Source organism: Callorhinus ursinus, unplaced genomic scaffold, assembly GCF_003265705.2.
Source record: "Callorhinus ursinus isolate GAN/ISIS: 27379988/994484 unplaced genomic scaffold, GSC_fseal_2.0 scaffold24, whole genome shotgun sequence".
Taxonomy (NCBI): domain Eukaryota; kingdom Metazoa; phylum Chordata; class Mammalia; order Carnivora; family Otariidae; genus Callorhinus; species Callorhinus ursinus.
Genome location: NW_027397086.1, coordinates 3,713,119 through 3,733,623, shown reverse-complemented (window position 1 = coordinate 3,733,623; position 20,505 = coordinate 3,713,119). Strand labels below are relative to the sequence as shown.

At 48.8% G+C, this 20,505-nt stretch overlaps 1 protein-coding gene and 1 non-coding gene across 20 annotated transcripts in view; both read left to right on the top strand.

The window, feature by feature from the left end:
- ODF2 (outer dense fiber of sperm tails 2) overlaps window positions 1-20,505 on the top strand; it is a 33,998-nt gene that overhangs the window by 1,738 nt on the left and 11,755 nt on the right. For 4 of the 19 annotated variants that reach the window (XM_025888172.2, XM_025888174.2, XM_025888175.2 and 1 more), the window contains exons 2-14: window positions 150-388; window positions 1,761-1,851; window positions 2,737-2,853; window positions 3,136-3,261; window positions 9,775-9,945; window positions 10,799-10,959; window positions 11,756-11,885; window positions 12,483-12,614; window positions 17,023-17,094; window positions 18,605-18,676; window positions 18,798-18,914; window positions 19,625-19,810; window positions 20,221-20,330. In XM_025888172.2, coding sequence (XP_025743957.1) covers window positions 357-388; window positions 1,761-1,851; window positions 2,737-2,853; window positions 3,136-3,261; window positions 9,775-9,945; window positions 10,799-10,959; window positions 11,756-11,885; window positions 12,483-12,614; window positions 17,023-17,094; window positions 18,605-18,676; window positions 18,798-18,914; window positions 19,625-19,810; window positions 20,221-20,330 — 1,517 coding nt within the window. In that variant the 5' untranslated portion in view covers window positions 150-356. Of the gene's footprint in view, window positions 1-149; window positions 389-1,760; window positions 1,852-2,699; window positions 2,854-3,135; window positions 3,262-9,774; window positions 9,946-10,798; window positions 10,960-11,755; window positions 11,886-12,482; window positions 12,615-17,022; window positions 17,095-18,604; window positions 18,677-18,797; window positions 18,915-19,624; window positions 19,811-20,220; window positions 20,331-20,505 lie in introns of all 19 variants that reach the window. The other 15 variants (XM_025888183.2, XM_025888171.2, XM_073905667.1 and 12 more) reach the window with 10 other exon arrangements.
- Window positions 13,089-13,282, top strand: LOC112836814 (U2 spliceosomal RNA). The gene has a single exon (XR_003211581.1). It is a non-coding gene; the product is annotated as a U2 spliceosomal RNA (small nuclear RNA).

The window sequence follows — 20,505 nt, the reverse complement described above, 5'->3', positions numbered from 1 at the left end:
CCTAGGCGTGGTGGTCCTTGCCTCCGAAGTTCCGTTCCCCGTCCCTCGCTGGGGAGGGGAGCTCCCTCCGCGCCCCCCACCACCTACCAGCCAGCCACGCACTGCTCCGCAGGTCGCTCAGCCTCTCCTATCTCCCCCCACTTTGGCAGGACAGTTGCTGTGCGACTTGGACAGTAGAGGAGCGCCTCCCAAGTTTTCATCCAACTGCCACCCCTAAAGCTTCCATCCACCCTCCTCCCCTCAGAGAGGACGTTTGATGCCGGGCCCCTGAGATTCTCATTGACAAGCCCCTCTGGGTCCCCCTGAGCAGAGCCTGCTGACCCAATTGCCCACCTTTGCGGCTTTGATGCCTAACCATGTCTGCCTCATCCTCAGGCGGCTCCCCCAGGTACTACCAACGTGCGGGGCGCCTCCGCAGAAGGGCAGGGACAGGTGGGCAGGGGTCCCCAGGCCAGGCTCGCTGGAGGCTTCTCCTTTCAGCTTCCCTGTTCTGTGTATTGAAAGTCTGGACCAAAACATTGAAAAGTCATTTTTAAAGGGAAGGAGGAAAAAAGTGCTTGCTTGAAATCCCAGCTCTGCCCCCCCTTGCCCTCCCTCCCCCAGGTGCCCCAGTTCCTCCTAGCAAACAGGGCCACCATTGTCTTCATGGAGAACTAGGCGCAGGTCCTTTTGGAAAGGAAGCTACATGTAAATAAATAACAGCGATGTAGGCAGTTAACAAGGTGTTGATGCGGTCCGGGTGATTTGATGGCAAGCCCACAGGGGGAGACAGATTTCCCAGATCTGTTGGCTTTTAAGTGAGGAGGGAAAAAAAAAAATCTGTCTACTCAGATTTGGTATTCCTCACCTAAATGATGAGTAGGGCCCAATAAATATTTTTTTCTTTTTCATCAGGGTGTGATACACATACAGCAGGATGCATGCTAAAGTGCTTGAGCATTTTCCTCTTGCATTTTTAGGTTGCATTATTCTCCCCTAATATTTGTGGGGAGGATGGAAGTCCTATTTGGAGGCTGTCAGGAGGTAGTGGGATGGATCACATGAATTTTCCAAGTCCCTTTCCGTCGTGGAATTCTTGGACGCTCTGCTGCCAAATATTGGAGATGAAACTTTTGCTATATTTGCAGACCTGGTGATGGGGCTGTTTATGTATGAACATGATAAATTGCACATAGTATTAAAAAAAAAAACAAAAAACCTCTCCAAAACAAAAATAACCCTGCTTCGCAGGATCTTAAAGGGTAGCAAGTAGAATATTTGGGGACATAGTAACTTTCTGTCAGCTTACTTGAATATGTGACTGTTAATTTTATGAATTTGAGTCACAGGGACTTTGTTCCTGGGCCTGCTGCTCTGTCTTTTGATGTCTGTCACTTCCGGAGCATTTTTCCGGGGCCGCTTCTGCTCCGGGCACAGTCCTGGGCACTTTCACCCTTGGCCACCCCTAGTACCTTGCCTGGTGCTCCCATGCTGCCTGCTTTTTGTCATCTGACAGGATGACAGCTGGGCTTTTCAGCAAAAGGTCACAATACTTGTGATGCGACGGCAGAGGTTAAAAGGCCCATCACCTGTGAATGTCCATCACCCCCTGTTTCCATCCCCCTGCCGGGCGCACCATGTGTGTTCGGTGGCCATGTAAAGGGAGCCAAGTGATACCAGACTGGTTCTCCTAGCCGTTCACTCGTGTCATTTTGAGAGATCTAAGAGATAGAAGAGCCCTAGTTTTCTGCTTACAATCTGGTTCTTGTGCCTGGGTGCAGGTTTCCATCTTGTGGGAAGAACGGAGTAACAAGTCTCACGCAGAAAAAGGTCTTGAGGACACCTTGTGGCGCACCCAGTGTGACTGTGACGGTAGGTGACGTGCCCACGGAGCAGCCCTCCGGTCTATGGCCCTACCAAAAATGCTTTGGTTTGCCTTTTCCAGGAGCTGCCTTTCCCCGCCACCACCACTGTGGCCTAGTGCTCTGCTAGAGGCTTTCCTGCATATCCTGCTCATTGGGGATTTGGTTTTGGTTTTGTTTTTTTTGCCTGTGGTAAAGCTGCTGGGTGTGAGGAGGTTGTCTTCACCTAATCCTTCCAAATTCCAGAAGTCCTGAGAACACATTTTCCAAAAAAAAGAAGAAAAGAGAACGGGGAGGGGACCGCATTGCGGGTGGTGGGCAAGGGGTGTGTGTGGGCTGGGGGGGGTTCTGCCCTGCTCCGGTTCTCTTCCGAATCAATACAACCTTCTCATCTCAGCATTTCCTTTAGCTTTCCGTTTTCCTCATCTTCCACCTGCCTTCTGCCTGATTTACTGTGCACTCTAACCATGTGGTGTGTGTCCTGTGCCTGTGCATGCACAGATCAGATCACGGGGCAGAAGGATTCCCCTGCTTCCCAGCTGTGCTACACTAAGTCTACAGAGGAGCTCTGCCTTCCAGCAGGCTCGGAAGGAGATTCGGCTCTGAGGACCCCGGTGCCTGGGTTCGTGCTCTTTTGGAGAACCCGCAGGTCTTGCAGACCCCTGTCTTGAGTGGACCTAGATCTTCCAGGTGGTCTTCAGCCGGGATCTCTGTGGGAGTCTGCTGAACGGTGCTACTGCCCTGGTTCCGGCCTGCATGCCAGTAGTTGGTAGCTGTCCTGCTCGCTTGGTGGCTAGGCTTTCAGTGGCCCCCAGAGGCTGTGAGCTCGGTTTTTTATGCCAGTTTACTCATCTACAGATCAACCTTTTTTGTGTTGCCCTCCCCTGCCTGCCAGAAGCGAAGCATGAAGGACCGCTCTTCAACCCCCCCCTTACATGTTCATGTGGATGAGAACACTCCTGTCCACGTCCACATAAAAAAACTCCCGAAACCATCAGCGACCAGCAGCCAGGTAGGAGCATGCCAGTCGGGCAAGGTGAAGGCTGTGGAGCAGGGTGACCCCTCCCAGCACGGCCTCCTCGGGCTTCAAAATCCATAAAGGTTTGGGAGACAAATGCACTTGCTTTCAGAGGTCAGCTGCCTGGCTAGAAGGTAGGCAGCACTGTCATCCAGAAATGGCAGCGGTAGCCTTAGTCAGAAGAGGCTCCCCTGCAGAGCTGGAAGTGGATGCCACCAGAGTGAGACCACGGCCAGCTGTGTGGGGAAGTGACCCTGGGTTTGTCCCTTTTCACAGAAATCTCATAAGCGCGGAATGAAAGGGGACACCGTGAATGTGCGGCGGAGTGTCCGGGTGAAAACCAAGGTACCTTGGATGCCCCCTGGAAAATCATCCACCCGGCATGTGGGATGCAAGTGGGAGGTAGGCTCATTCTTGTTCAGGCTTTTCTTCTCGGACTGGTCAGGTTCTAGCAGGCCTCAAACTCTGTGTGATTCAGGGTCAGCTGTCACTATCAGAGATGTCCCAGTAGGTCCTGTTTAGTGAGCGGCCTGGCTAAACACTGAAAGTACGCGAATGTTCTGGAGCCCTTAACACCACTGCCAGGTGGTAGGTCTTGCTCTCCCCGTGGACAGATGAGGAAACCAAGGTTCAGAGAGATGAAGTCCCAGAGAAAGTAGCGGAGCTGGAGTCAGGGAGGAGGGAGGTCTCATTCTAGAAGTTGCACCCTCGGCCTCTCTGATCTGTGTGTGCGGAGCCACGTGTCTTTCCCTGTGTAACCATGATAGCATCTGAAGCGTAGCCAACAAAATATATACCAGGTGCATATTTAAGAAAGCACTCTCTCTTTTGAGGTAGTCCTCATAAGAGATCATGTGTGTATTCCACAGATGTCATCAAAACCACTTTTGGAACAATCTCGGGGAATGATTGCCTTCCATATCAGTTGTCAAGGTGCCAAGAGAATTACTGTCCTTTTTTTTTTTTTTTTTAAGCCACGCCTCAGCATGTTTTGCTTGTCCATCCATCCGTGCAGTAATTCTTGCAGCATATGTTTCTTGAGACTTATGCCAGACACTGCGGGGCCCTGGGGTGACAGCCGCAGACTCGCAGGCATACCCCTCCTTAGGCTTACATTCCAGTCCATTGCAATGAAAAACTTCAGTGATGAGGCAAGACCTTATAGCTGCATTTTAGACAAAGATCTCAATCAGGGCTAGTAAAAAGGACCGGAGGCTGCTTTGAGGTGGTAATGGTGCCTGGCTCATTTTGAAACATTCAATCTTTTGCTGATAGTTGATTACTTTTTTTTTTTTTTTAAGATTTTATTTATTTATTTGACAGAGAGAGACACAGCGAGAGAGGGAACATAAGCAGGGGGAGAGGGAGGGGGAGAAGCAGGCTCCCCGCCGAGCAGGGACCCCGATGCGGGGCTCGATCCCAGGACCCCGGGATCATGACCTGAGCCGAAGGCAGACGCTTAACGACTGAGCCACCCAGGCGCCCCTAGTTGATTACTTTTAAAATTAGAAATAAAAAATAAAAGTAATTACTCTGAAGTCCGACTTCACAGGTGTGACTCCCTGATTTACCAGTTTTTCCTAAGAGACAAAGGAAGTATGGGGTATTCTAGGGAATAACCGATACAAATAAAAGTGTTCTGACCAGTGTGTGTGTGTGTGTATGTGTGTGTGTATGTGTGTACATGTATGTGTGCATGTATTTATATGTGTGTGTATGTGTATATATGTATGTGTGTGCATACATGTGCGCACATATGTGTATATATTTATGTGTGTGCGCATATGTGTGTATTTGTGTGCGTACATATGTGTGTATTTGTATATGCGTGTATATGTGTGCATGCATATATGTGTCTGTATGTGCGTGTATTTGTGTGCGTACATATATGTGCGTCTATCTGTATGTGCGTGTACATGCGTGTGCATATATGCGTGTCTGTATATGTGTGTGCAAATATGTGTCTCTGTATTTCTGTGTACACATATGCATGTCTATGTGCGTGTGTATGTGTACATATATGTGTGTCTATATTTATGTGTGTGTACATATGTGTGTCTGTATTTATATGTGCACGTGTGTCTACCTATATGTGCCTCTTTATATGCGCGTGTATGTGCGTGTACATATGTGTGCCTGTATTTACATGTGCGTGTACATGTGTGTGTCTATGTGTGTGTCTGTGTGCCTATATGCGTGTGCATGTGTGTACATGTGTATACGTGTGCACATATGTGTCTATGTATGTGTGTACGTGTGTATATGTGCATATGTGTGTACATATGTGTCTATATATGTGCGTGTATATGTACATATACATGTGTCTATATTTATACCTGTATATGTGTGTACATATACGTGTATATGTGTACATATATGTGTCTATATTTGCATGTATATATGCATATACATATGTGTGTATATTTATATGTGTATATATATGCACACACATATATGCATATACTTATATAAGAAAGATTGGAATTAAAATGCTATCTTCCATTTTTTACTACATGTACCTCACTAATCAGTGAGACATAAATGAAAAACAACTATATTTTTAAAAACAAACACAAGCTCTCATTTTTGTTGAATGGAATATAGTTAAAAAGCTCACTGATACCTCATGTTGACAAGCATATGAGAAATCAGCAAACCTTTTTAGACCATTTTGAGAGGATGGTGAAGCCATTTAATAGCTGTGGAGCATTTATCTAAACATTGATGCTATAGTTTGGGTTTTTAAAAATTTTTTTCCAGGGCACCTGGGTGGCTCAGTTGGTTAAGCAACTGCCTTCGGCTCAGGTCATGATCCTGGAGTCCCAGGATCGAGTCCCATATCGGGCTCCTTGCTCAGCAGGAAGTCTGCTTCTCCCTCTGACCCTCCCCCCTCATGTGCTCTCTCTCTCTCTCTCTCAAATAAATAAATCTTTAAAAAAAAATAAAATTTTTTCCAGATATTTAAATTTTTATTTATTTATTTTATTTTATTTTTTTTTTTAAAGATTTTATTTATTTATTTGACAGAGAGAGACGCAGTGAGAGAGGGAACACAAGCGGGGGGAGTGGGAGAGGGAGAAGCAGGCTTCCCGCGGAGCAGGGAGCAGGGAGCCTGATGCGGGGCTCGATCCCAGGACCCCGGGATCATGACCTGAGCCGAAGGCAGTCGCTTAACCAACTGAGCCACCCAGGTGCCCCCAGATATTTAAATTTTTAATCTCTTTACCCCATGTGGGGCTTGAGCTCACAACCCTGAGATCAAGATTCGCACGCTCATCGACTGAACCAGGCCGGCACCCCAGGGATGCTATAGTTTTATATCTAGGAATTGATTCTGTAGTTTTATACTTAGAAATTTATCCTTAAAAAGTCACAGAAGAGTACAGGGATGGTGTATCAAGATGTTTGTAAGAGAGAAAAATTGGAAGCAACCTAAATGTCTATCAGGAGGTATTGGTTAAATGATGACACACCCATGCAGTGTACATCCATACAATCCAAAGATGGAGGTAGATATTTATAAATGATAATGAAGCACAGAGCCACATAGCATGTAGAGTTTGGCCCTATTTGTGCAAAAAAGGGTGTCTGTGGGGCACCTGGCTGGCTTAGTCCACAGAGCATGTGACTCTTAATCTTGGAGTTGTGAGTTTGAGCCCCACGTTGGGCGTAGAGCTTACTTTAAAAAAAAAAAAAAGAAAAAGAAAGGACATCTGTATCCATGTGTATATGCATATGTTTGTATATCTATAACATTTTCTGGAAAGATATACAGGAAGTGATTACCTCTGGGTTGGAGGGGTCTTTATTTTTTATGGTCTGCTTGAATTTCATTATAACAAGCATGTTATATTTTATAATTAAAAATGCTTTTTAGGGGCACCTGGCTGGTTCAGTCGGTGGAGTGTGTGACCCTTGATCTCAGGGTCTTGAGTTCGAGCCCCATGTTAGGGGTGGAGATTACATAAAATAAAAAAATAAAATCTTTTAAAAAAATGCTTTTTTAAAAAACCAAAAAGACTTGGTAGTTTTATTTATTTATTTCTAAAGATTTTATTTATTTATTCATGAGAGACAGAGAGAGAGAGAGAGAGGCGCAGAGGGAGAAGCAGGCTCCCAAGGAACAGGGAGCCCGATGCGGGACTCGATCCCAGGACCCTGGGATCATGACCTGAGCCTAAGGCAGACGCTTAACCATCTGAGCCACCCAGGCGCCCAAGACTTGGTAGTTTTAAAGTATACCTTGAAGGTCTGCCACTATGGAAATTGACCTCCCTGTTGACCGAGGTTGTTAGGAGCTATGGTCCCCCCTGGAAAGCTCAAATGTCCAGTTTCAGTCCTCTGGCCGCAGAATCCTAGGAATGGAGGAGCCCAGAGAGGTGACTTGTCTCTCAAATAGTAGCTGTATTTCATGCTGCCCTCTTGAGCCAGTGCCTTTCCCCTTCCCAGTGGTGCTCTTTGTTTCTGGAAAGACCTAGCCTGACCCTTTCCATTGTGGACAAGGGAGAAAGACCCTACGACAAGGAAATATGGGATGAGCTGGACATGGACCTCAGAAGCTGCTGTGTACATGTGGGGATTCTTGTTTGATTTTTTAAAACTCCTTCTGGTATAGGTTGATCACCTTTGGGAGAAAGGAGGTCTGGGTTTTTTCTCTACCCTATTATTGAAAGTGATCTATTTTTTATTATGGGAAGTTGAAAATACAGACAAATAGACCATCACCTGTAATCTTACTACTATAATGTGGCTGCTTTTAAGTTTTAAAAGCTTTGTGTGAAAAGTATAGGAAAGTACACACACATCAGAAATGTATTGCTTGATTGATGAATTTTTACAAACTGAATAAACTGTGTAACTGCTTCCCCGCTTAAGAAACCACATCGTCGGGCGCCTGGGTGGCTCAGTTGGTTAAGCGACTGCCTTCGGCTCAGGTCATGATCCTGGAGTCCCGGGATCGAGTCCCTCATCTGGCTCCCTGCTCAGTGGGGAGTCTGCTTCTCCCTCTGATCCTCCCCCCTCTCATGCTCTCTCTCTTTCTCATTCTCTCTCTCAAATAAATAAATAAAATCTTAAAAAAAAAAAAAGAAACCACATCATCACCAGCTTCCCCAGAAGCTCCCCTCTGGTCCTGATGCTGTCATTACCACCCCCCAGGGGAACCACCCTCCTGAAACTGCTAATATTTTGGTATATTTACTGTCACACTTTTTCCTGTGCGTAGTTTTGGGTTTTAAAATATCATTGTAATCATACTATATATTGTCTTATTATCCTCCTTTTAAATATTGCAAACTTTTTGTCTTAAAAAAACAATACATGGTCGCTGTTGAAAAATTAGAAAATCTAAACCAACACAAGGAAGAAAATAAAAAACACCTGTCATCCCACCAGTTTGAGAAGAGCTCTGGAACTTCTCGGTGGAAGCCTACCTGATCTCTTCTTATGAAGAGACTCCTTGTTTTGATTTTTATAACAATGGGACCATATTTCACTTATCATTGCATTCTTTTTTTATTTTATTTTTGATTATATTTTTTAACATTTTGACCATATTTACATTGCACATTATTTTTTAAGGCAGTATCCCATTGTGTGTATATTTGTACCATGATATATTTAACTAATACTCTCTTGTCATACCTTTGTCTCTATCCTTGCCTTGATTTTATTTTATTTTTTTCTTGCCTTGATTTTAAATATTGATTCACATTCATAAATATTCTTGATAAGTCCCTAGAAATAGAATTGCCCGGACAAAGGGCACATGCAGTTTTAACATCGTACCCTGTAAGTCCTACTTGTTTGGCACAAGAGTTACTCTCTTACTGAATACTCCTTTTATTTTTCTTCCCCTGGAAACTGGCACAGAACGTTGGCCACGTCAGCTAAAGAGGAGCACAGAACTGTACAAAAAATGAGAAATAACAATTAATGCAACAGAATAAACTTACAGATTGAGAGAGTCAAGTTCAACATATCAGAAACTCATGGAGGCCCTGGCTCCCAGATTATAATATCTTTCTATCTGGAGTCTTACAAGCAAAGGGTTATACAGCTTTACATAAACTTTTCAGAGGGGCGCATGCATTTTTTTTCCTAAGATTTTTATTTATTTATTTGACAGAGACACAGTGAGAGGGAACACAAACAGGGGGAATGGGAGAGGGAGAAGCAGGCTTCCTGCTGAGCAGGGAGCCCGATGTGGGGCTCAATCCCAGGACCCTCAGATCACGACCCAAGCCGAAGGCAGATGCTTAATGACTGAGCCACCCAGGCGCCCCAGGGCACACGCATTTGATTTAAAAAATATGTATTTATGCTGATGCATTTAAATAAATATTTTCCAGACATCATACCCTTTCGACCCCTAAATTGTTCAGTATGCATTTCTAATAATATTTTTCTACGTAACCAGAATAACAGTGATTAGTCCTAAAAACTTTATTTCTTATTATTATGTATCTGGTGCATACTCAGATTTCCCCACTTGTCCCTAAAATACCTTTTATAGCAGATTTGTGTAACTCGCAACTATCCACTGTCACACATTCATATTCACTTAAAAGGCTTCTGACTTATTTCCCTTTTACCCTAGGTATATGAAAACATCTCTTGCCCCAAACTTTTGCCAACGTGGGGTATTACTATTTTTGCCAGTCTGTTCTATCCTTTATTTTAAACTTGACATTGTAACACAGGTTTATTTCTTGGTAGAGAATCTTTAGAAACCTCATGTAAACGTGGGTAGGTAACGTTCCATCGAGAAGGCCTGGTGCACTGTCCGTCCTGGGGTCCCTGTGGCCGGCCCTCAGCGGTTTAGCGCTTCTCGCCTCCAGTGGACAAGCAGGTGCGCTGGAACCGATGCTTGCGGCCTTGCCTTATGAGTTCACGTGTCTCCTTCCTCTGCATCAGAATCCACCTCATTGTCTGGAGATCACGCCACCATCTTCAGAAAAGCTGGTCTCGGTGATGCGGTTAAGTGACCTCTCTACAGAAGATGATGACTCGGGTCACTGTAAAATGAACCGTTACGATAAGAAGATTGACAGTCTAATGAACGCGGTTGGTTGTCTCAAGTCTGAGGTGAGGGAGGTGGGGGCTGGAGTAGCTAGGGCCCTGAGGGTGTGACAGAGCGCCCAGGTCGGTTCCTGGTGGCCTGCTTCCTTGGGGCTGTCCGCCTGTGGGCCTCCCGCCCTTCTCAGCAGGCTGCCCAGGGCTTCAGATGCCTCTGAGGAGGTAGCCCTGGGGCACTGAGCACTTAGCCCAGGGCCTGACTCTGACCCCACCTGGTGCTCTGTATGGACGCCCTGGTTTGACTTGTCACAGTGATAGATGAAGCCAATGGGGGTATCGCCCCCATTTTGGAGATGACGTGACTGTGACACTGGGAGCTCTGTTCCCCATTTTTACACGGCAGGTTGGAAAGAGAACAAAGCCCCAAAGAGGTGAAGGAAGTTTGTCGTCAGTTGGTAGGCTGTGTCCTTGGGCGGGATCAAGACTCAGGTCTTGACAGCTGACGTGGCCTGTGTCTTTAATCCCCTGCCCTGCATTCGGGGCTCATGGGCCCACCTGGGGAGCCTCGGGCTGGCTGCCTGGCAACAGCCCTTTCTCCAAAGCCCGCAGAGCATGGGCCTTTTTGTGACATCTCCCCTGTGGTGTGCCAGCAAACCACGGTTTGTATCCTGGCTCTGTCCCCAACCAGCAAGTCGGTCACTTGGGCTCTCTCTGTACCCGTAACTCAGTAACAAGGAAATGAGATGAACAGTGTCCGTCCCTCATCTCTGTGCTGATTGACTGAGATTGTGCCCAACAGGACCTAAGTAGCTATGTATCTGTCAACCGGAGGTGCCCTTAACTGGTCCAAAGCAACGGGCCTAGCCATGTGGCCGAGAAGGAGCCTCCCCTCAGTGGCCCCTGCCTGCATGCTCCCGCACAGGTCAAGATGCAGAAGGGTGAGCGCCAGATGGCCAAAAGGTTCCTGGAGGAGCGCAAGGAGGAGCTGGAGGAGGTGGCCCACGAGCTGGCCGAGACCGAGCATGAGAACACGGTGCTGAGGCACAACATCGAGCGCATCAAGGAGGAGAAGGACTTCACCATGTAAGGTGGCCCTGCCCCCGAGTATGTCTCTCCTGCCCAGCCGCCACAGGCCCTGGGAGCGGAAAGCGACGGAGGCAGGCCCAGGCGCCGTCCCCGGGTCACAGTGTACCCAGGCTTACGGCTGTTCACCAGCCACAAGCTAGTTACCGGTTCACGCTGTGAGGGAGGACAAGGACCCCACAGGGTGCAGTGGGGGCAGGGAAGCTTCTGGAACGAGTGACGTTTAAGGAGAGCCCTGCAGGATGGGTAGAAGCTAGGCAGTAGGTGCTGGGAAAGAAGGCATGTGGGATCACGAGTGAAAGCCCCAAGGGAGGAGTTTGCGACTGGGAATGGGAAAGCGGGCCATAGTGCGGAGAGGGGTGGGCAGAGGGCAGGGCGGCCATGGAGCTTGGCAGGGGCTGTTCTTAGCAGTTGCTTTGAGGAGTTTGCATTGAGGGGCCATGGAAAGGTTTTCAAAGCGGGGAGTGGTGGGGCCAGACGTGGCTCCAGGGTGAAGGGTGCGATGGACGGCTCAAAAGTGGATTTGAAGGTGGTGGTTACGAGACTGTGGCGAAGGCTGGGGACAGAGGTGATGCTAGTGGCTGAGAGGCAAGCAGGGCCACGGATGGCATAATGTCACCTGAGATGAAGGCCCTGCTCTGGTGCCCAGGTGGCCTTCCAGGAGCCCTCCTTCCCCCTCTCTCACTGTTCCCTGACCAGGAGATGAGCCTCGCAGGGCATTGTGAGGCGAGCCTCAGAGCTCTGAGCGGGCCGGGGCCTGGGAGGGCTCACAGAGCACTATTCTTTCTGGCCCCAGGCTTCAGAAGAAACACCTCCAGCAGGAGAAGGAGTGCCTCATGTCCAAGCTGGTAGAAGCTGAAATGGATGGGGCTGCTGCTGCCAAGCAAGTCATGGCCTTGAAGGATACTATCGGGAAGCTGAAGACGGTAGGTGGCAGGCAGAACCACCCAGCCCTGGGACTGGGCCCAGAGGCAGGCAAGTTGCAAGCTGGGGAGGGGTCTTTACGCAGTCATCAGGCTGACTTTATGACATCTCCAGGCCAGGGGAGTGCACACTTAACTCCTCAGCCCCCACCCCCACTTTCACTTCCAGGGCCTGATCCTCGAGGATGACCTCTGGTGGCCAGGGTCTCTGAGGAGACCTCATCATGGGTCTCCTGGGATCACAGTGGGTCAAGGCCTAAGTCTGATTCCTGCCAAGTGTCACAGTTTGATTCCTGCGAGTATCGGCCACCAGGTGTCGCCCTCCTCCTCTTCCTCCAGGAAGCCTGCCCTAACTTCACTTGCCTACCCTGAGCTCCCCAGCCCTTCTCCCCACTTGTTGCTCTCAGCTGACTCAGCTCCCGCCCCTATCCTTCCAGGTTCCTCTCCTCCGGGAAGCCTGCCTTTGACCCCTGTGGTCCTGTACACAGCCAAGGGCTTCTTACTGGGCTTCCTGGCACCAGCACCCCTTAAGAGGGGCCTGCCTCGGCCGCCTCCTCCCTTCTCCCCGTGTACCTTGTAAGACCGCCTGCTATCTTCCAGGAGAAACAAATGACCTGCACGGACATCAACACCCTAACGAGGCAGAAGGAACTTCTCCTGCAGAAGCTGAGCACATTTGAAGAGACCAACCGCACCCTCCGAGACCTGCTGAGGGAACAGCACAGCAAAGAGGTGAGCTCCTGGCCTCTGCAGGCCTGTGTGCTCTGAGCCTCCGTTCCTCGTGACAGAAAGGTACCCTCCGCGCCCGACCTGAGAGGGCCGTAGAAAGACGTGACCAGTCTTCCCGTGAAGTGCTGGTCACCCGGCAGAGGATGCTGCCTTCATTGTTGAAGCTGGAGCTGGTGGCGCATGAAGGAGCTGAGGCGTCAGGGGCATGCCTGGCCCTTGGTTAAACAGAGGATGGCTCGGGGCCGGCAGATGCCAACTGTAGGGTAGCGCTTTGTTTTCTTAGAAGATGGGTTCCTGATGATATTCTGTGTTAGCAAATGATTCTGGAAAGACCAACGGTATAAGTAGCTGTCTCCCTGTTGGGCTCAAACCAAAGAGAGACTGTAGTATGGTGTTTTGTTTTTTGTTTTTTGTTTTTTAGCATTGTCAACTTCTTGTTTAGATTTTTAAAAAATTAGTATTTCATATTTTTATTTAATTGCGTCTCGGCTTTTTGGCTAAATTCAAGTGTAGTATCTGTTCTTGTCAGTTTAATATTTTTTATTTATTTAATGTTCTTTTTTAAATTAATTATTTATTTATTTGAGAGACAGCATGAGAGAGAGAGAGAGAGAGCATGGGGGGGAGGGTCAGAGGGAGAAGCAGACTCCCTGCTGAGCAGGGAGCCCAGCGTGGGACTCGATCCCAGGACTCCAGGATCATGACCTGAGCCAAAGGCAGTCGCTTAACCAACTGAGCCACCCAGACGCCCCTATTGAATGTTTTTTAAAAGAATTTATTTATTTATTTATTATTTATTTGAGAGAGAGAGGGAGAGCACAGAGGGAGAGGGAGAAGCAGACTCCCTACTGAGCAGGGAGCCCAACGCAGGGCTCAATCCCAGGACCCTGAGATCATGACCTGAGCCAAAACCAAGAATCAGACGCTTAACTGACTGAGTCACCCAGGCGCCCCCACTCAGTATTTTTGAGATTCATCCACTTTTATCCCTGAGGCCTAAGGTAGTTAATTTTCACCGCTATGTTCCATTTTAATGACTACCGCAATGACTACCTCTCTTCTGTGGATGGAAACATATTTTCAGTTTGCTATTACAAGCAGTGTTATTTTGGGTATTCATGTACACTATCCTGGTATACCCAAGAGTTTCTAGAATATATTTCTATCAGTTTTATTAGTTACAGCTAAATTACCCTCTTAAAATCACTAACACCTGTGTAATGTCTGGCTCGGTGTTCTTGGGTGGGCAATTTTTAACCTCTCTGGGTCTCAGTTTTCCCACCTGTAAAATGGGAGTAGCATCTTCCACATGGCGTCATGTGAGGACATGGATGAGGGAGTGTCATACTGCTTAGCACCCAATAGGTGTTTGGTGTGTGGTAGGTGGTAGGTGCTGCTGCTGTTTGTCCTGGGACCGTGGCCCCCCAAAACCTCTTCTACCCAGTTTTTTCCCTTTTGACCCCTTAGCTTCTACTGTCCTGGAATCCTAGAATCTCCCATTGGAGATGAAGGGTCAGCCACTTTGGACTCCCACCCACAGCAGGTGCTCCATGTTCAGTCCAGGTTCTCATTTCCTCCTGCCCGTGTGGCACTTGGGACAGACCCCTCATCTCGGTGCTTGCTAGGGACACTCAGTGGGGTCAGTTGGCTTAGGGCCCAGCTCTGCCATTTCCAGCTGTGTGATCTCACGCAGCTCACCTCACTTCTCGCGGCCTCGATCTCCTCTTCTTAAAAATGGGGGTGGTGGTAGTACGTGGCTCCTTAGAATGGGGGATTTGGTGAGACTGTGTTAAATTTGTGTGGTGTCCCCTTGGAAGCTCAGAAGACATGGCATAAAGGGCAGTGGGAGCCCCATCAGGCCTAAGCTTTCATCCTGTGTTTGCCTCCCTGTTGCTGGAAACCACGATGCTGGCTTCTCACTGCTCCCCGTCTTGTCCTGGCTTGTGAAGGGAACCTGTGAGCCTGAGAGGAAAAGGGAGGGCGAGCCCCCCTCTAGGGAAGAATACAGAAGGTTCACAGACACAGCCTGTTGGGAAGATGGGCAAGGGGAGCAGCAGTTAGGGGAAGAGGGAACTCAGTGGCTGATAAACATATGACTAGTTAGAAAAATGCAAGCTAAAACAGCAGGAGTCTTGCTGGCAAAGACTGGCCTGCTGCCCAGGGCCCTCCTGTCCTGCTTGTGGCCATGCACATCCGTGCAGGCATTTTGTAGGTCATTTCAGCTCACAAACCTGGCTCAGTCATTCCTCCTCTTGGTATCAACCCTATAAAGACACTTGTCCGGGCCCAGCCCAGCACCCTGCGTTGCTACAATGTTTGCTGTTGTGCAACCTGATGATGAATAGCCCCGTTGCCCAGAGGCTATGCGTGGGGAGAGGTTAAAAATGTAGTGGCATGCTAGAGAAAAGGCAGATTAGTGGTTGCTGGGGGCTGGGGGAGGGGGACAAAGAGATTACTTCAACAGGTACAAGCTTTCCTGTGGGATGATGAAAATGTTCTGGAATTAGCAAGTAGTTATGGTTGCAGAACGTTGTGAACGTACTATATGCCACTGAATTTTACACTTAAAAATGGTAAAAATGGCAAGGTTTATGTTTTGTTTTTTAAGATTTTATTTATTTGAGAGAGAGAACATGCAAGCACAAGTTGGGGGGGGAGGAGCAGAGGGAGAGGCAGACTCCCCGCTGAGCAGGGAGCCCAGTGTGGGGCTCAATCCCAGGACCCTGGGATCATGACCTGAGCCGAAGGCAGTTGCTTAACGACTGAGCCACCCAGGTGCCCCTGGCAAGGTTTATGTTATGAATGTTTAACCACAATTAAATTAATAATGCAATATGCCAAGAACCATTGAGTTGTGCATTTTAAATGGGTGACTTGTGATGGTATCTGAATTTTCATCTCAATAAAGTTGTTTTTTTTTTTAAGGTTTTATTTATTTTTTTGTCAGAGAGAGAGAGAAAGAGAGAACAAGCAGGGGGAGCAGCCGGCAGAGGGAAAAGCAGGCTCCCTGCAAGGAGCCCGATGGAGGGCTCGATCCCAGGACCCCAGGACCATGACCCGAGCCGAAGTCAGCTGCTTAACGACTGAGCCACCCAGGCATCCCTGTTTGTTTGTTTTTAAAGATTTTATTTATTTGTTTGACAGAGACACAGTGAGAGAGGGAACACAAGCAGGGAGAGAGGCAGAGGGAGAGGGAGAAGCAGGCTTCCTGCTGAGCAGGGAGCCCGATGCAGGGCCCGATCCCAGGGCCCTGGGATCATGACCTGAGCTGAAGGCAGACGCTTAGTGACTGAGCCACCCAGGCGGGCCGGTTTGTTTGTTTGTTTGTTTTTGTTTTTTAAAGATTATATTCATTCATTCATTTTTTTTTTAAGATTTTATTTATTTATTTGACAGAGAGCAAGAGCAGGAACACAAGCAGGGGGAGTGGGAGTGGGAGAGGGAGAAGCAGGCTTCCTGCTGAGCAGGGAGCCCGATGCAGGGCTCGATCCCAGGACCCCGGGACCATGACCCAAGCTGAAGGCAGACGCTTAACGACTGAGCCACCCAGGCGCCCCAAAGTTTTTTTTAATTTTTAAGTAATCTCAAGAGTCATTCACTCCACCCCCCCTGAGTCAGCCAGGTGCTTCTCAATTAAGCTGTTTTTAAAAAATCAAGTAGTCCGGGGGTGCCTGGGTGGCTCAGCCGGTTAAGCATCTGCCTTCGGCTCAGGTCATTGGTCCTGGGGTCCTGGCATTGAGTCCCGCATCGGGCTCCCTGCTCAGCAGAGAGCCTGCTTCTCCGTCTCCCTCTGCCTGCTGCTCTGCCTACTTGTGCTCTCTCTCTCTGTCAAATAAATAAATAAAATCTTAAAAAAAAAAAACTTAAGAAAAAAAATCAAGTAGTTGGGGCGCCTGGGTGGCTTAGTTGATTGAACATCTGCCTTTAACATGGTCCTGACCGAGCCCTGCGTCAGGCTCCCCACTCGGTGGGGAGTCTGCTTCTCCCTCTGCCCTTCACCCTGCTTGTGCTCGCTCTTTCTCACAAGTAAATAAATAAAATCTTTTAAAAAAAATTTAAAAATCAAGTAGCACAAAAATATAATATGTTACCATTTTGGTAAAACCACCCATAGATCCCTCCCCCCCCAGCCCCTAAAAGATACTGTATCTCTAGGTGTAGCTATATATAAATGCATAGAGAAAGGGTGGGCAGGACATTCATTAAACTAAACAGTGGAATGGGGTTTGGAGGTGGATGAGGGGACTTTAGCATTACTGGTTCACTGAATATTTTATAATGAGATTGCAATTTATGTATGACTCTTATAATTGGAAATACAAATTTTGGAAAAGGAAGAGAATCCAGAAGGGATGTAGACATCTGGGTTCATTGCTTAACCACTTGGCTCTCGCTGTGCCTTTCCTTGAAGGATTCGGAAAAGCTGATGGAGCAACAAGGAGCACTACTCAAACGGCTGGCGGAGGCGGACTCAGAGAAAGCGGTAACACAGCGCCCCCTGCCGGCTCTAATGGCTTACAGGCGACAGTGCGCAGAGGGGCTGGCCCAATGCCGCCGCGCTGGCGCCTCGCTCTGACATTTCTTTGGGTTTTAATTTCATGATCTATGAGATGGGCTGATGTCCCCTATCCTGCCTGCTCCACTCGGTTTGTCTAGTTGGTCACTTGGGGGCTTGAACCACCATGCTGAACACAACATGAGGGATATTGCCGCTGCTGCTGGATTTATTAACCATCAGAGTCTGTTACTTGAATTGCCTTATTTGTATTATGGATTAAAAGCCATCAAAAGGTTCAGACTTTTTGACTCAGCAATTCCAATTCTAGGAATCTCTCCTAAGGCAGCACACTCCAAAGTCTGTTCATGGAACCCTAAGTTCCTCACGATGTTAATGGGTGCCAGAAACAAAAGAAGGGAGTGATGCGAGGCCAGATAAATTGGGAAATGACTGGCTGGCCTGTACAAAAAGTTCACTGGGTTAACTCCAAAACCTTTTGGAGCACTTGAGGTATTAATGCCCACATGAGTCTCCAAGAGAGAAGGAAGATGGAGGCCATGTTTCCCAAGGTGTGGCCCTTGGCCCTTAGTGCCTCTCCAAATACCACAGTGGGAGATTTGGCAATGAAGGGGATAATGCCTAAATCTGTATCCCCAGCTTGAAAGGCTAGGAATCGAATCATGATACACCAGTAAATTGAAACTTTAAGCTGCTGTTTGAAAAGAAGTAGAAGATATAATCACATTATGGTAAATGTGGTGGGATTGTACGTATGGAACAACGTACGCATGAGACTTTTTAATGTGTTTTAACAGTGGTTCTTTTGGCTGGGGGTCTACGGGGATTTTTTTTTTTTTATGGGGATTCTTTAGCATTTTTTTTTGTTTTTCAGTTTTCCACAGCTAACATTATTTTATTTATGTATTTTTAACATCTATTTACTGGAGAGAGTGAGAGCGCATGTGTGAGTTGGAGGAGGGGCAGAGGGAGAGAATCTTGAAGCTGACACCCGCTGAGTGTGGAGCCTGCTGAGGGGCTCAGTTTCACAACCCTGAGATCATGACCTGAGCTGAAAGCAAGAGTCAGACACTTAACTGACTGAGTCACCCAGGCACCCCTATTTATTTATTTTTTAATTATTATTATTTTTTAAGTAGGCGCAATGGCATGGAGTCCAACATGGGGCTTGAACTCACGACCCTGAGATTAAGACCTGAGCTGAAATCAAGAGTCGGACGCTTAACCGACTGAGCCACCCAGGCGCCCCTCACATGATTTTAAATTGCAAGATCAATACATGTCTTTTGTCTTAAATATTTAACACAGATGTTGGGTGCTTCCGGCCAGGATCTCTGTGACATGGTCTGGTGTATTCTGGACCTTGGGCCCTGGTGGCCAAGCACTCATAGGAGTGGCTGTCGTTCCCCCCCCCCCCCCCCCGGCCCCGCCCCTTTGCCCTTCCCCGGGAGTTCATGACCGTGTGTGTTCTCTCTAGCGCCTGCTGTTACTCCTGCAAGACAAAGACAAGGAGGTAGAAGAGCTACTGCAGGAAATACAATGTGAGAAGGTACCATCCCTGACAGTTGTTTCTCCTTACGAGCTAGTAGAGCTTCGTATGTAGAGTGGGCACTGGAACTGGAAACATGTGTTCACATGCTGGCTCTGTCACTTTCTCCATCTCTCCAAAGGCTCAAGCAAAGACAGCGTCCGAGCTTTCTAAATCCATGGAGTCCATGCGTGGGCATTTGCAGGCACAGCTCCGGTGCAAAGAGGCAGAGAACAGTCGTCTGTGCATGCAGATCAAGGTACCTGCCGGCACTGCAGTGGGGCGGAGGGCCGGAGCGTGGCAGTCCCAAGGCAGTGAGCTGCATTCAGGAAGGCTTTGCCCCGACGGTTTATGGGGTGCTTGCTGCCAGTGCCCTTCTGCTTCAGAGATACTGTGGGACAGTGGCAAGAGCAGTGGACCCTGGGAACATGGGACAACAGGGCCCGTCAGCCCTGAGGTGACAGCACTGAGGCCGAGGGAGCTGGTTGCTGGGCTCACCCTGAGTGCCCTTCCCTGCAGTGACCGGGTTTGGTGCCTTGACCCAGAGCCAATCACTTAATCCCTTAGGCCCTTGGGTCCTGTAACCCCCCCCCCGGGGAGGGGGTGGTCTCAAATGCCGCTTGCCAAAGCGAGCCAGGGACCTCCCTCTGAGGTCACAGCTCTCCTGAGTGACTGAGAGATACTTCAGACCACATTACCCGGAGTTGAAGGAAGAATTCGAGAAGAGAGTTCTGTCCTAACGTTCAGACCCAGTGGGTTCAGCGATCTGGAGAGGTGCCATGGGGTGCTGGGAACGGCCCCTGTCCCTGGCCTGCATTTGGAGAGCCCTGAGCCCCCACACAGTTGGTGACCCATTTTCTCTCTCCCTGTTCCTCACCCCTTCTTTCTGTTGGTCCCCGTTCCCCTCTCTCCCCTTCACTCTTGTCTCTCTCCAACCCCCCCCACCTGCTTTTGGCCCTCCCCTCCCAGAACCTGGAGCGCAGTGGGAACCAGCACAAGGCAGAAGTGGAGGCCATCATGGAGCAGTTGAAGGAATTAAAGCAAAAGGGAGACCGAGACAAAGAAACCTTAAAGAAGGCCATCCGAGCCCAGAAGGAACGAGCTGAGAAGAGTGAGGAGTATGCTGAGCAGCTGCACGTGCAACTTGCTGATAAGGTGGCGGGCCTTCCCTGAGGGCGGCTGGGGGTGGAGGCCTGCGGCTGGCTAGGCTGTGATCAGAGGGATGCTGATGGTGGAAAGGGTGACTGTGCTGGGGGGAGGGGAGGGTGAGTAAAGGGGTAAAAGGGTGAAAGCAGGGTGGGCGGCTGGCTGGAGATGCTGGAGGGGACAGTTGAGCCTGCGTCAATATGGTGCGTGGGAATGTTGGTTAAGGAAGGATGTGCACGTAAAGCGCATGTGTGATTGCTGGAAATCTAGAAGCTACAGCTGGGTTCGGTCACCCTTGGTGTTGTCTGGAAAGGGACTGTGGGGGTGAGGAACCGTCCAGGGTGAGCCCAGCACCCAGCTCCCTCGGCCTCAGCGCTGTCACCTCAGGGCTGACGGGCCCTGTTGTCCCATGTTCCCAGGATCTTTATGTTGCTGAAGCTTTATCCACTCTGGAATCATGGAGGAGCCGCTACAATCAAGTTGTGAAAGACAAAGGAGACCTCGAGCTGGAAATTATTGTCCTGAATGAGTACGTGTGTTAGGAGAGGGCGTGTGGGCTGATGGAGGGAAGCGGGTGCACAGGTGGAAGGGGCCTGGCAACGTGAGGTGGGGCCCAGCGCCCTCATGGCTGCTGTGTGGTCTCGCCCATCAGGGGCTGCACTGTGGAGGGGCCCGGCTTCTCTGCTCACAGAGGGCTGGGAGCT